At 45.1% G+C, this 15,145-nt stretch overlaps 3 protein-coding genes across 3 annotated transcripts; 1 reads left to right on the top strand and 2 right to left on the bottom strand.

Moving 5' to 3' along the window:
• Positions 1-348: 348 nt before the first annotated feature.
• LOC127752718 (uncharacterized) lies at positions 349-2,847 on the bottom strand. The gene has a single exon (XM_052278114.1). The coding sequence runs from the start codon at positions 2,845-2,847 to the stop codon at positions 349-351; it is 2,499 nt and encodes an 832-aa protein (XP_052134074.1).
• Positions 2,848-5,083: 2,236 nt separating this feature from the next.
• LOC127752717 (uncharacterized) lies at positions 5,084-5,970 on the bottom strand. The gene is made up of 2 exons (XM_052278112.1): positions 5,405-5,970; positions 5,084-5,291 (listed from the first exon to the last, which is right to left on the bottom strand). The coding sequence occupies exons 1-2, from the start codon at positions 5,968-5,970 to the stop codon at positions 5,084-5,086; spliced, it is 774 nt and encodes a 257-aa protein (XP_052134072.1).
• A 4,864-nt stretch (positions 5,971-10,834) lies between these two features.
• LOC127752716 (uncharacterized) lies at positions 10,835-11,716 on the top strand. Its single transcript, XM_052278111.1, has 2 exons — positions 10,835-11,400; positions 11,509-11,716. The coding sequence occupies exons 1-2, from the start codon at positions 10,835-10,837 to the stop codon at positions 11,714-11,716; spliced, it is 774 nt and encodes a 257-aa protein (XP_052134071.1).
• The last annotated feature ends 3,429 nt before the right edge of the window (positions 11,717-15,145 follow it).

Raw genomic sequence — 15,145 nt, 5'->3', positions numbered from 1 at the left:
CACCTACCAGTTCTCCCGGCTTAAGGACCCTCATCTCTTTCATAATGCGAACCTGAGCTCGCATCGAGACTGGAACCGGAGATGGCCGTGCCTCGAGACGCTTGCTATGACGACTGGGAAGCAGAACTTTCTTGCGTGGCCTCCCGCGACAACGCACCGGCGGTGTTGCCACAAGCAGCGGCGGCAGAGGAGCAAAAAACAGCTCAACTCCTCCTTGCATGGGCTGGGTCGCCGTGCCTTCCATTTGCTCCCCCACCAGCTCGAGAAGCCCAAGCCCAGGAGAAGCTATCAAGCCAGGGGACGCAGCTGACCCATCCGGCCCAAGAGGCGCCACCGGCCCAGGAGAAACTAGTCCAAGAGGCGCCACCGGCCCAAGAGGAGCCGTTGACCCAATAGAACTGACGCCCCAGCTTCTAGGGTAGATGCGTTCGCTGACTTCTCCGCGTGGAACGCCGCCGCCACTGCCAGCTCGAGAAACATCGGGTCCTCCCCCTCCCGTGTCGCCCCCACCACCTGGCCGTGGACAGAGCAGCAGAGGGCGGGATCGACGAGAAGAGGAGCACGGGCAGCAGAAGAGTGCGCTGGTGGTGTTGGCGCTGCGCCGCTGGGTGGCCTGCCTGAGGCAGGAGAGGCAAGCCTGCTGCTCGTCTTGTCGTTGTCGTTTCCTCCGCCACCTCGGGAAGCGCGCCCGCGAAGACAGCGACTCTCCGAGACCGCGCGGCGCCCCTTGCTTGGCGAGCGCGACCGGCAAGAGCGCCGGCGGTGAGAAGGCGGCCTGGATGGGCGCCTGGCTGGGGAGCGACCCACCCGATGGCCGGCGAAGTGGCGATTGCCGCCACAGGGGGTGCGGCTGCGGTACCGGCCGTCGTTTCCGCCTTGGGGCTCCCTTGAGCGGCCACGACAGAAGAGAACATCAGTCCAAGAACGGCCTGCCGGAGCGCATCCGTTGCCGCCGCCAAAGTTGTCGTCGTCGTCTTCTTCCCTCTCCAGGCGAGGCACCAGCGGGCCACGACAGCCGCCCTGCTGACCTCGCTGCGACAGCCGGTTACGCAAGTCAATGCCCCACTGTTCCGGCCGCCCGCGCAACTCGTGAAGTCTCCGTACAGGCAGTGGCGGCAGTGGCGGCTGCGGAGGCTGCAGCGGCGGCGGCGAAACACCGTCCTCATAGCCCAAATGCCAGTCAAAGCGGTGCACGCGCCGCCTTGGTGGATCATCGGAGTCTGTGGAGCCGCCGGAGTTTGAGGACCTCGCCGGCAACGGCCTCCAGTCCTCCACCATGTCAAGATGAATGAGCAGATGGCGGACGCGACCCAGAGGTGCCGAGGCGACCTCCTGGCCGGGCGTGGGCATGCCACCCGTCTCCAGCACCTGCCCTGCCCCGGCCGGGAAAAGAGTGAAGACCGACACCCGAGGAAGGAGATCGGGGTTCTGCATCCACACCCAGTAGGCGAAGGCAGCAGTGTCGACTCTGTTCTTGGTGTCCTCTTCGATACGGTCGACGATGCAGACATCTTCGAGCACCTTCTGCACCGCCTGCTTGGTCCAGGCCGGTAGAGGGAGGTCCTCAATACAGATCCGAGCGTGGTACCACCAATTCTGGAGTTCAGCTCCCCGATCAGCGCTCCAGGACATGATGGTGAACTCCATGCCATTCACACGAACAGAGCCCGCCTCCACCGCCTCGTCACGATGCTCTGCGTAGTCGAAGTACGCGAAGAAGTCCTCAGGACGGTGCCGCATCACCCTCAAGTGGAAGATGGGAGTTCCCACTTGCTGCTGCAACGCCTGCGCCATCTCCTTGGCGCTGACGTCGTAGTTGGGCAGCCGGGCCTTGATGACGGTCCCATGGTTGTACAACCGCATAGCTTCGTGCTCCATTGCAGCGTCAGCGACAACCACCGCATAACCACGAGCAGGACGGTTCTCCGGCAACCCAGGTATGTAATCCATTTTGGGGCCAAGCCTTTCGCGCACTGGTGCTTTGCGGCCAGTCAGTGGAGGGAAGGCAAGGGGATTGGGGATTTCTTGCTTGGAGGGTGGCGCTAGATGAGTGGAGTAGATACGGGAAAATATTGAGGGTTTGTTCTTGTATTTTGAAGGGCAACCAGAAGATATGTGGCCACTGCGCTTGCAAATGTAGCATCTGGGAGGGTCTCTGCAGTCTGCAATTTTGTGGTCTTGAGCGAGGCAACGCAAGCAACGGCCTGAAGTTGCTGGATTGAAGGGGCGCCTGGCCGGAATTACTCCGGTGGTTGGGCGCCTGGACGCCGTGGCCGGAAGAGGTGCCCTGCCCTGGCGCCACCAAAATCTCGGTTTCACCTCTTGCCAGATTGATGAAGGAGCTCCAGGTTCGCCTTTACTCAATCGATTAAACACGCTTAACTTTCTCGTCTCCGGAACAACAATAGCTGATTTTAGTCTTGCTTGCTTCCTTGGGCTTTCCCCCACAGGAAACAGACACCGAGCAGAAGCAGGAGTAATGGCGGAGGAGACGGCTTTTCTTCCACCTTCTCCGCTGCCTTCCTTCCTTGAGGTTGAAGCAGTAAATGGGGCACTAACTACGCTCTGCCGGGGTGCAGCTAGAGGCGAAGCCTCATGGGCAGCGGACGCCTGGCCGGCCATCTGGCGCGTGGGCGACGGCGGCGACTCGACGACCTCGTCATCGTCGCTAAAATCCCAGTCGACCTTCTCCTGGCTACCCGAAGAGGAGGAGCCAGAGGAACACTGAGCGGATGCGGCTGCTGGACTGGACGCCCCTGCCGGAGCGGCCGGAGGCGGGCTGTTGAGGTCGCCATGGCCGGAGTGGCCGGTGGCGGGCGGGGAGAGCTCCCCTGGCTCTAGCTCCATAGCTAGCTTCTTGTGCTGTGTGGTAGGCTGCTAAGTAGCTATAGTTCAGGATGAAGGAGTGCTGAATGGGGCTAGCTGAGGCCTGTATTTGTCGCCGGCGAGCGGTTGCAAGGAGTAGTAGTACGTTGAGCAAACAGACGTGTTCTCACTACCCGCCTCGCATGGAACCCTCTGGCCTAGCCAAAATAAGGAGGAACAGGTTTGATCGATGGTTTGAAATGGTTGCCATGCGTCGGCCTCTAGTGTGTGATTCTTGCTCCTCTGGCCTGATCCCGTTTCTTTCCGCTTTTTGCCTTTCTCTTTAAGATGAGTTTCCTCTTTATTAGTTGTGCCCAAACAAGCAGCGATGTAGAAATGAATCAGTGAGATATTATCATATGTATATTTTGGTGGTTATTATTATATTTCATTCAATATCGTTGCTAAATATATCTTTATTCTATCTTTGCCTGTGATCAGTTAATTCATTTGTATATTTGGCTAGCTACTATTGATTTAATAATTACTACTTGCCTTTATCAAGTCATGGCAGGACTTAAATTTAGAAGGTTAATTCGTTCATATTTTTTCCATGCATAGATACACAGTCACATACATATCTATATATAGATCTAGCTAGCAGGGCAGCCGTTAAAACTGCATTACATGTATGTAAATACATATGAAAATTAAAAAATAAAGCTATTAAATGCTCCACACACTACTAGACTAGAGAAAACCACATTACTAACAGATGAAAATAATGATATTAACAATTTCTAACATTTGGTTTTGATTCGGATGACTAATCCTAATTGTTCTTGAACAACTACTGAATCTAACGGTGAAAACAGATCAGATAATATCCGCTTCGAATCCATTCGAAACGACGTTATGGTATGAGTCTTTAGAAATCCGACGGATATGGATACGCATAATGCATGAAAGCGCCTGTATGTATATGTACTGGAAAGACAATAATTTTAATGAATGGGGACAACGGGTCAACACATTCAGTCGTCAAGGTAACTCGTTATCACCATCTATACTTTTCATTCTTATGGCAGTTGTTTTTTTTAAAAAAAATGATTCAATAACCTTATGAGAATAGAAGACGTACTTTCCCACCCACTACGAATAGAAGGAGCTCCACCCACTCTACAATATGCCGATAACACACTGATAGAGATGCAAAGCAAGACATGATTAATTCTACAACAGATACTTGAGTCTTTCACCAGCTTCTCGGGATTAAAAGTAAATTGCCACAAGAGTACAGTAGTTCCAATTTATATGACCTAGGAAGAGGCTAGCTGCCTTGGTATATCTCAAGTTCTACAATGTCTTCTCAGCTCTTTACCCTGCAACTACCTGGGATTACCACCATCAACAACCAAGATAACACACATGATGTTGATGCCAATCATTTCAAGGATTGATCGATTAGAGATTAGTTGGGTTGGATACCGAGTCTATTTTCAGAAGGAGATATATTGATAATGGTAACTAAACTCAGCACTCTCAGCCATTCTGACATACTTTATGACTTGCTGCAAATGGCCAAAAAGTCTATAGAGGCAATCAACAACCTTAGACGATCCTTTCTATGGAATGGCGAAATCAAGATTTAGGGAGGACATTGAATTGTAGCTTACCATACTGCCATTTCACAAGATCAACAGGGAGGTCTGGGTATTTCAGATTTAGAACCAACAGCGCACTGCTCTCCTCCTGAAATTTGCCAATAAAGTTCTAACAGGAGTTCAAGAGCCAGCCTATGTGCGGCTTAGAACCCAATACCTAAACAACTGTATTGCTCTTGCAGCAAAACAAATGGATACGCTACGCCAGTCTAGAGACATATCATTTACTTCCTCCGTCCCATAAAAAACAAACTAGTACGGGATATGACACATATCTACGAATCTGGATCACATATTTAGCAATATGTATCTTGAGATGGATTTCCTAATGTAGCATAAAACACATACGTGAACAAAGTATGCTTGTGTATGACAAAAGAGATGGGTCAGAATGTTCCCCTATGTATGCAAAAATCCATGCATTGATAAAAGTATGCTAATACATGGTGTATGTCAGACTTGACTGAGATGTAATTTAGTGAAGGATTAGCCTTGTGTAAAATGCAAGATTGGCCAAATATTGAGGTTGGCACCATGGAAGCTACTAGCTAGCTTATTCATGCCCTTGATTGATGGATGGACGGCAATGACCGATGATGGACAGGATCGATGTTTTAATTCTGGTTCTCGGTGGCAGCCGGCCTTGGAACGTACTTGCGGAGCCAGATCTGGCGGTGACGGATGGTGACCTTGACAAGGCGCTCGCCATTGAGCACCAGCTGCACAAACGCTTCGCTCCGGAAGATGATCCGCCCGTACATCGGCTGTGAGCCTCCTGCAGTCTTCTCCATCAGGACACGCACCACACAGTCGCCCCACTTCCTGCACGTATTTATACATTATTGTTGCCAAGGTTAATGCATACATGCATGAATGGTGCTTGCTTAATTAGCTATGGGAGCTAGCTGAGCTATAGGGATTAATTGAAAACTCACTGCCTGAAGTAGTCGAAGATCTCCTCACGGTCAATGGGCGCCCCCCTGGAAAAGGTGATGAACATGGAGCGGCAGTCCTCCGGCACGGCCACGGGGAGGCAGCTGTAGGTCGCCATCAGCTCCGGTGGGTTGCCGACCAGGCCGGTCTGGTAGCGGCGTAGCATCTTGTTGAGGTGGTCATCGAAGATGAGCGAGCCGACGCCGTCGAGGATGTCGGCGACGCCGCGCACCACCAGGTCCTGGTGGAACGCGAAGAAGCGCGGGTCCACGTCGCCGTCATGGCAGAGCGCGGAGATGAGCGGGATGGCCGGCACCACGGGCTCCGGCCTGCGGAGGCAGTCCAGCACCGAGTTGGCCTCCGCGGCGACGAGGCTGACGGCGGTGGGGCTCAGCCCGGGCAGGTGCTGGATGGCCGGGACGTTGCACTGGTCCAGCCACACCAGCAGCGCCACCGCGTTGCGCGCCTGCTCCGGGTTGCTGCCGATGCCGACGAAGCGGTCGTAGGCGGTGCGGGCGTCGGTGTACATGTACAGCACGTCGCGGACGGTGAACATCTGCCCGGCCATGATCGACGTCGTCTTCTCAGCTAGCTTAGCTTCTTGCGCTGTGTGGTAGGCTTCTAGGTAGCAATAGCTCAGGAGGGTGGAGTGCCGAATGTGGGCTAGCTGAGGCCTGTATTTGTAGCCGGTGGTCGGCTGGTCGCCGGCGAGCCGTTACAAGGAGTTGAGAGCAAACGGACGCGTTCTCACTACCTGCCTCAAATGGCAACCTCTGACCTAGCCAAAATTAGGAGGGAAACAAAGCAGGTATGATGGTTTGAAATGGTTGCCGCGTCAGCCTCTCCTCTGGCCTGATGCTCATTTCTTTCCTCTTTTTTCCTTTCTGAGTTTCCTCTTGATTTCCTAGTTGTGCTCAAACTAGCAGCGATGAATAATGGATCAATGAGATAGTGCTATGAGATATGTATATTTTGGCTGTTAATTATATTTCTTTCATTATTGCTAAATTTATCTTTACCCCATTTTTGTCTATCTGGTTCCTACATATGTTAGGCTACAATCGATAATAATTACTACTTGCCTTTATCAAGTCATTACTACAATTTTTAGAAGGGTAATTCGGTCATATTCTTTGCATGCATATACACAGTCACATACACATACATATATAGATTTACCTATCACGTTCAAACACTACATATATGTAAATTCATATGCTATTATAAAAATAAAAATCAAATTCCAATTAAAAATAAACATGTTAAATTTTGCCACGCATAATAGAGAAAACCACATTACTAATATTTGAAAATGATAGCCTCTAACAGTTTCTAGAACCATTATAAATATTTGGTTAACGATTGGGATGGATAATCTCTAATTGTTTTTGAACTACTACTGAATCAATTTTCTCTATTCACAGACTATGAATTATTATATTATATATTGGGATAATTAAAAAAATACAAAGAAAATACGCACCGGTAAGATTTGCTTATTGTTGTTTGTCATGCCTAGCTAGTTGATCTCGTCATATCACCATGTTAGAGCGGCGGCCAAGGGCGTTGAGCAAGGAATTGATATTGTTGTCCTGCCATACCTTGCTAGATCTAGGACCCTGGAGCTTGTAGTGGCTAGATCCAGCAGGCACCGCCGAGCATGGAGTGGTCAAATCTGAAAGGTTTTGTTTTCCAGTTTACACTAGAGCGAGAAGGAGAGGACGAGGCCTCAATCCAATCTCTGATGTCACCATCATAGTGGCCCATCCAAAGATGTACCATGCATCACCGTACCATGGAGGGGGTGCCGTCTGTCTCTCAATGCCTAACTGGTTTGGACTCATTTAAGATACCAAAGGAGGGAGCAAAGGGGATGGTGATGGATGAGCGTCCAGTGTGAGCCTAGATCTAGAAAGGGGAAAAGGGGCGGGGGTAAATAGTGGAAGATATGGTGGATCTAGCTAGGACCTCAACTGAGAAAGAGAAAAGTCGCCTCGAAAGCCTGCGGGGGTGGGAGAATAGAGGTGGAGTGTGGTAATATAGGAGTGGCTGGAGCTGGAGCACGTTGATCTTGCCTAATATTAAAAAGGTACTTGATTGAGAGCCGTTACAGATAATAACTAATGATTCTTGATCAAGAACTATATAACATTGGATTCACATTTCTAACGGTTCTCAATTATAACCATTCTAGTTTGATCTATAACAGTTTAACACAAAGAACCGTTAAAGATTAGCATATATTTGCTTAGTTCTCACTCACCATGTATGTACTAAGGTCGGTCATCATCTGGAAGGGAGAGTAATATTGATTTAGTGAATATGTACTAAATCTCGTTATAAGAATTAATACTAATGTGTAGGATCTGCTCTTTACGATTCTACAATTGGTATAAGAGCCTAGCTATAGTTCAACATCTTTGACATGATAGACACTTGAGTGTGAAATCCTGATGGACTATTGGTGTCTGCGGCCTGCAAGGCCATACACCCGAGGTACCATTGGAGTACGGTGAAGGGGTGGTGAACGGTTGAGGAACCAATATGTGAAGATGGAGATTGCTGAATAGTTCCACATTGATTGTAGAAGGGGAGGGACCTACTTTAGAGTTGGAAAAGCCCTCTACGATCATACATGATGTTGTGTAATGATCAGAGTTCAGTTGTACGTTGTTTCGGAAAATGTTCAGGAGGCTATGCGTAAGGAAATAACCGTGGAACTTGTCAGATCCTGTTTCAGAAGCAGCTCATATTTTGTGTATCCACATAATGTACACAAGCCTTGATCGGTGAATGTATGCTTGCTTCTTTTTTTAATCAAAATCTGGCATATCTACTGCAACTGGTTATTTGGCCACGGCCTGAGCATGTAAATACGTAGTCTAAGAGCCAGAGCTTGTGTATGCCAATGTGATTGACTATTTTTTGGTCCATAACAAGAGTATGTTCATGCCTGAACTTTTTTGCCATAACCTGGGTATAATGTATGTTTGCATGACCAGATGACAAATTTGAGAACAACCAGAACTATTCATGAACCTAAGGATTTTATGGCATTTTCCCCTTCTACCTTCAAATCTCAATTATATTTCTCTAATGAAAAGGTAGCATATGGAGATTATAATGGTGCACTATGATTTTTCCATATTTCTATAGCAAAATAATCTATTCATGACAATGACAATCGAACTAAGTAATTTCCACATATAGCACACAAGAACGCCATTTCCAGTAGAGCCTACTCCCTCCTTCCCAAATTGATCATCTTATAATAAAATCCAAAATTTCTCAAATTGATCATCATATAACCTGCGCATGGACACGGATTTTATCGGAATACAATTAATGAAGCATGTGAGAATGTATGCATGCTAGACATGGCGTTTTAATCAATGCATGCATTGTGGGAGAATGTATGCATGGTGTTTTGATTGATGCGATTTAAATTATTCTTGGTCCTGGTGCATAAACATATATGATGATCACTTTGAGATGGACGGAGTATTTACTTAGGGACAATTGTGCATTTGACACTGTTCCAAAGGCAAACTACTAACTTGACCCTGTTTTTTTAACTTTGTGTATTTAACAAACCTTATGAAGAACCATATCATATTTGTCATGGCTTCATATCAAGAACAACATATTAGGTAAGATCGACGTGCTCCCACTCCAACCACTCCACCTATATGGCTATATTACCACACTTCGCCTCTATCCTCCCATAGTCCTGTTCCTTGGGCTCCCGAGGCACATCTATCTTCCACTCCTAGCTTTGCCATCTTTTGCATTATTTGCCCCTCATCCGCCACTACTTGTCTAGTTGCCAGACCCAAGTTCACGCAGGCCTCCAATCCATTGCCATCCAGGCTGCTACCTCCTTTGGTGATGTCAACGAATCCAAGCTAGTCATGCACTATCGCCTCTTCTCCCCTTGTTCACCAAGAGACACAGAGTACACCATTACCCTTTCCTTGATTCGATGCAGTTGGCGAGCTTAAAATGCCATGTCGATCTAGAGCTTCTAGCTTGGGCTACCAGATCAAACATGGTACGTACGATGATGGTGACATCTTTGGAGGGCCACTATGATGGCAACAACAGAGCATGGCTTGAGGCCTCCTCTCCTCATTGCTCTCGTGTGATCAAGAAGGCAATGGCTCTGGCCGCTCCAAGCTCGGTACATGCTAGATCTACCCGTTCCAAGCTCGAAGCTATAGGATCCTAAATCTGGAAAGGTATGGTGATATGGTAATGTTAGATGCACTCCAAGCTCTACGATTCTAGATCTAGAAAGGTATGGTGAGATGACTATGACACTGCATGGGTCAAGATGTCCTTGCTCGGTGCTCTGGTGTCTCCCCTCTGGCATGGTGATGTCAAGATCAACCAGCTGGGCACGACTAACAATGACAAGCAAATCTTACCGGTTGTAACTTTTGCATTCCTTTTAATTATCCCAATATGAAATGTAATACTTTATAGCTCGTGAACAGTTAGATATCATTGGTTCAATAGTAGTTCAAGAACAATTAGAGATTATTCACGCCAACCCAAGCATAATCAAATGTCTATATAGCGGTTCAACAAATTGTTAGAGATTGCCATTTTCAACTGTTAGTAATGTGGCTTTCTAGAGCAATGTGTGGAGCATTTAACAGATTTATTTTAAATTGGAATTTGATTTGTTTATTTGGTAATGGGTCATAGCATATATGGATTTACAGATGTAATGGAGTTTGAACGTTTGTTGTGCTAACTGGATCTATATATGTATGTGTACGTGGCAATGTGTATATGCATGAAAAATATGATCGAATTGCCCTTCAAAATTGATGTCCTGCCATGACTTGATAAAGGCAAGTAATAATGATTAAGTCGATTGTAGCCAAAGATACATATGAACTGAAGACAAAGATAGGACGATATATAAAGGTATACTTAGCAACAATGCATGATCAAGGTATAATTAACCGCCAAAATATACATACGATAGCACTATCCCGTTGATCCATTCATAGCTGCTATTTTGAGCGCAACTAGGAAATAAAAGAGGAAGCTCATATAAAAAGGACATGAAAAAAAGAGGAAACAAAAAATGGGCATCAGGCCAGAGAAGCACAAATCGTAAAGCAGAGGAGACCGACGCGGCAACCGTTTCAAACCATCGTACCTGTTTCGTTTCCTCCTTATTTTGGCTAAGCTAGGCCAAAGGTTGCCATGCGAGGCAGGTAGTGAGAACACGTCCGTTTGCTCAACTCCTCCTTGCAACCACTCGCCGGCGATCACCGGCTACAAATACAGGCCTCAGCTAGCCCCATTCAGCTCTCCATCATCCTGAGCTATTGCTACCTAGCAGCCTTCCACACACAGCACAAGAATCTAAGCTATCTAGTTCTCGGAGCTTCCGGAAGGCGACGACGACGCTGATCATGGCCAGACAGATGTTCACCGTCCGCGACGTGCTGTACATGTACAGCGACGCCCGCACCGCCTACGACCGCTTCGTCGGCATCGGCAGCAACCCGGAGCAGGCGCGCAACGCGGTGGCGCTGCTAGTGTGGCTGGACCAGTGCAACGTCCGAGCCATCCAGCACCTGCCCGGGCTGAGCCCCACCGCCGTCAGCCTCGTCGCCGCGGAGGCCAACTCGGTGTTGGACTGCCTCCGCGGGCCGGAGCCCGTGGTGCCGGCCATCCCGCTCATCTCCGCGCTCTGCAAGGACGGCGATGTGGACCCGCGCTTCTTCACATTCCACCAGGACCTGGTGGTGCGTGGCGTCGCCGACATCCTAGACGGTGTCGGCTCACTCATCTTCAACAACCACCTCAACAAGATGCTCCGCCGCTACCAGACCGGCCTAGTCGGCAACCCGCCGGAGCTGATGGCGGCCTATAGCTGCCTCTCCGTTGCCGTGCCGGAGGACTGCCGCTCCATGTTCATCACCTTCTCCAGGGGAGCGCCAATCGACCGTGAAGAGATCTTCGACTACTTCAGGCAGTGAGTCTGCAATCCTCCCCATAGCGCAGCTAGGTCCCATAGCAAAGAATGCAGCATGCAGGATGGATTGATGCATTGGCATTGACAACGACTAATATATACGTGCAGGAAGTGGGGCGACTGCGTGGTGCGTGTCCTGATGGAGAAGACAGCGGGAGGCTCACAGCCAATGTACGGGCGAATCATCTTCCGGAGCGAGGCATTTGTGCAGCTGGTGCTCAACGGAGAGCGTCTCGTCAAGATCTCCATCCGCCATCGCCAGATCTGGCTCCGCAAGTATGTCCCAAGGCCAGCTGCCACCCAGAACCAGAATTAACCCATCCATCCATCATTGATCACTTACCAATCAAGGCTAGCTAGCAGGTTTAGTTTCCAAGGATATGTTTCCTTTCAATGTTCCCTGTGCCAACCTCAACACTTCACCCATCTTCTATTGTACACAAGGTCCAACAAGAGTTTTGCACCAAATTACATCTGTAGTTAGTCTAACATATTCCATGTATTTGCATTATTTTATCAATGGAAGGATTTGTCCATACACAGAGAATAACTCGATCAGTTTCTTTTATCTCACAAGCATACTTCGTTCTTGTATATGCAAACTAGCTAAGGATTCATACCAACCCAGTCCAGCATCAGCGAACCAAACATGTGGAGATTGATCTACACTTTGTACATGATCATGTTGCTGTCGGCTCTGTTTGTGTATTCATGTCCCGACGATGTCACAGTATACGGATATCTTCACCAAGGGTTTGTCTAGTACCATCTTCTCAGAGTTCCGTTCTAGTCTCAATGTTCGGACACCCGCCGGGCCTTCTATCCGGTGCAGTCCCACCGAGCCAAGGGTCTTACAACAATCGCACCAAACTACCATCTCCAATCCGCCACTGGAACTTCTCTTTAATAGAATGACGGGTGAGAGGGTTAGTATCTTTTGTATTTTGGCATGCTTCATCTCTTGCTATCTAGCCAATATCTTTCCCGATTCTGTTTCTACATAAATAAGTTGGTTGAGTGGTTAGGAAAGGATGTGCTTATATATGTACTCTGCACACTGAGATCAATATATTGCATTGAGTCTATCTTGCTCTCAAGTCTCCTTTTCTTCCCTGCGAAGGATCCCACAGACCCCTAGTTCTCTCTCCCACCCTAGCCACCAAGCACAAGCTGCATTATGGGTCAACGGCAACATCAAGCTATTTCTTGTGTAGAGAAAGCCCTAGGTGAACTCCTCGTACCACAAGTTTCAAGCATTCAATTTTTAATTTCGTTTAAACGGTTTTCCAATATAGGGTTTCGAATTTAACAATTCAGTTGAAAGCAATTGATAAATAGGTGGTGGGGTTTTGAGGAAATGTAAATTTAAATGCTTCAAGCTTGATAAATAGGTACTATCAAAATTAATTTTGGTAGGGCAAAATTTGGCTCCAAACCAAACATGCCCTAAAAATACCTATCTATCTATTATATACTACAAGTCCATTAAACATCTTATAAACGCTCCTAAGCCGCCACGTGGCTCTTCTACAAGCACTCCTAGGCCGCCGTGTGGCATTCTACAATCCTACTATTGATTTTCATTTAAATTGGTAGACCCATTATTTTATACCGTCGGATTAGATCTATTTAAAAAGTTTATGCTTTCTATATCCAAGATAATCCGTTTACTGGAAATATTTACGTACCTACATGCAAATAGTTACTTTCGTTACGTTGCATGAAAATACGATAAAAAAATAATGACAAAAAAAATAATATACTGTTCACCCGTGAAAAAACAAAGGATAGGTACCAATGTACGCAAGATTAAAGCCTAAAGCAAAATATATGTACAATGTTATAACCATCAAAGCCTTTTTAAATAGGATCTTCTATACTATAAAAATAAAATTATTACTCTACAAATATGATCATTTGGTGCTTCTACAAGCGCTCTTAGAGCACCACGTGATACTACGTAATTTCACCATCGATTTCTACATAAATTAATGAACCTATTATTTTACAGCATTACATTAGCCCGCTTCCTTTTAATCTCTTGTGTATATAAGAGAAACTGTTTACCGGATATTTGATTAAAAAACAAAGAAATATATGTACATACCATTTTAAAAAGCCATAAAGTTCAAAAAAATACATATGTACGTTGGTACAGCCATCGGAAAATAATATAGACAGTCGTCAAAATAGGATTTTCTATGCTATAAAAAAAAATTTATTACTCCAAATATGCAAGTTAAACTAGATCAATATAAATATCAAATCAAAGGTATTTATACACTCATTTTAAATTATTTTTAAATCATAAGCTCAAACTATAATCCGTTGTATTCAAATGTTGATGACTTATCATAGTTATATTATGATGCTAAATACATTACAACACATGGAGCTGACGTATCATAATTAATATTATAATAATTTTCAAATAATTTAGGCGACTTATAATAATTAATTTCGTCATATCTTTGAAATAATTTCACATCATATTTTATGGTGTCAAATACCATTTGACAAATATATAACACTAACTGAAATCTACATGTGTGAAAACAAAACAACATTATGTTTTATCAGTTATATATGATTTAATTTTAATCTATGGAGACTAATATTCTCAAATGTTTTTTTAGACTTTTCAGAACTATTTCATTGGTATTTTTAGGCATTGATCTTCCTATATGGCCCCTTAATCCAAACATTTTTCTCTTTGCCAAATTGGTTCGGTAACAAACCAACAAATAACATGTGCATTAAACTACTCATGATATATTTTTTTATAGTCAAGGAATTCTAATATGGCATAATTGATATTTGATAGTTGATGAATGTATGCTATAAGTGCGCTCCAACAAATTAGTTATTGTAAATATTTTGGAAAATAAGTACATTTTAAAATTAGTAAAGGTGCCTCATGCAATTATCAACAAGAGGTGATGAAAACAAACCAGACGCTAAAATATAGATCTTTATCAAAATATAAATGTGATTTAATGATATGATACTCTAAACATGGTTACGGTCATATATCTATTTAGCGATACATCTTTAATAGAGAATCTATTTTATACCACTGAGTTTGTTCGATTTCAACGATTTGCCAACAACATTGTCACATTCTTTAATATACTGGCAACTTTATCCATTATTCTACAATATGCCATTGGGTTGAGCCTTCTTTTCTAAAATACCCAAAATACCCTTATGGACATACAAAGTTAACAATTGATTTTTCTCATTAGAAGTTTCAAAAAAAATATGAAAATTTTATGTGGCCTTCTTACACAACATGGAAATTTGTATAGAAGTTTCAAGTTTGTTACATTTCTATTTTTTTATAAAAAATATAACTTATCTGTTATATGCTACATAAAATACTTGTATATTGTTGTTTTTAATATAAATCATCTTTCATACTACATAAGATATTTTTGTGCTATTATCTCTTTTATTAGCAAACTCTCTCTCATATTCCACATAAAAATATTTTCTTCAAAAAACTAAATATATCAGAAAAAACTTGAAACTTGTATACAAACTTCCATATTGTGTAAGGAGGCCACATAGAAATTTTCATATTTTTTTAATATTCAGATGAGATAAATCAATTGTTAATCTTGTATGTCTCTAAGGGTATTTTGGGTATTTTTGAAAAGATTGTCCAGTCTAATGGCGTATCATAGAACAATTGATAAAGTCGCCGGTATATTATAAAAAAATACAATGTTGATGGTAAATCGTT

The sequence above is a fragment of the Oryza glaberrima genome, chromosome 10 (assembly GCF_000147395.1).
Source record: "Oryza glaberrima chromosome 10, OglaRS2, whole genome shotgun sequence".
In the NCBI taxonomy this organism is placed as follows: Eukaryota; Viridiplantae; Streptophyta; class Magnoliopsida; order Poales; family Poaceae; genus Oryza; species Oryza glaberrima.
Note: the sequence above shows the minus strand (reverse complement) of the source record. Positions and strands in the feature narration are given on the sequence as shown.

Bases quoted from the DNA above. Each gene is read 5' to 3' on its own strand.
- LOC127752718 (XM_052278114.1), bottom strand. From the start codon at position 2,847: ATGGAGCTAGAGCCAGGGGAGCTCTCCCCGCCCGCCACCGGCCACTCC.
- LOC127752717 (XM_052278112.1), bottom strand. From the start codon at position 5,970: ATGGCCGGGCAGATGTTCACCGTCCGCGACGTGCTGTACATGTACACC. The intron at 5,292-5,404 runs GTGAGTTTTCAA...AAATACGTGCAG, and splicing joins ATCTTCGACTACTTCAGGCA to GAAGTGGGGCGACTGTGTGG.
- LOC127752716 (XM_052278111.1), top strand. From the start codon at position 10,835: ATGGCCAGACAGATGTTCACCGTCCGCGACGTGCTGTACATGTACAGC. The intron at 11,401-11,508 runs GTGAGTCTGCAA...ATATACGTGCAG, and splicing joins ATCTTCGACTACTTCAGGCA to GAAGTGGGGCGACTGCGTGG.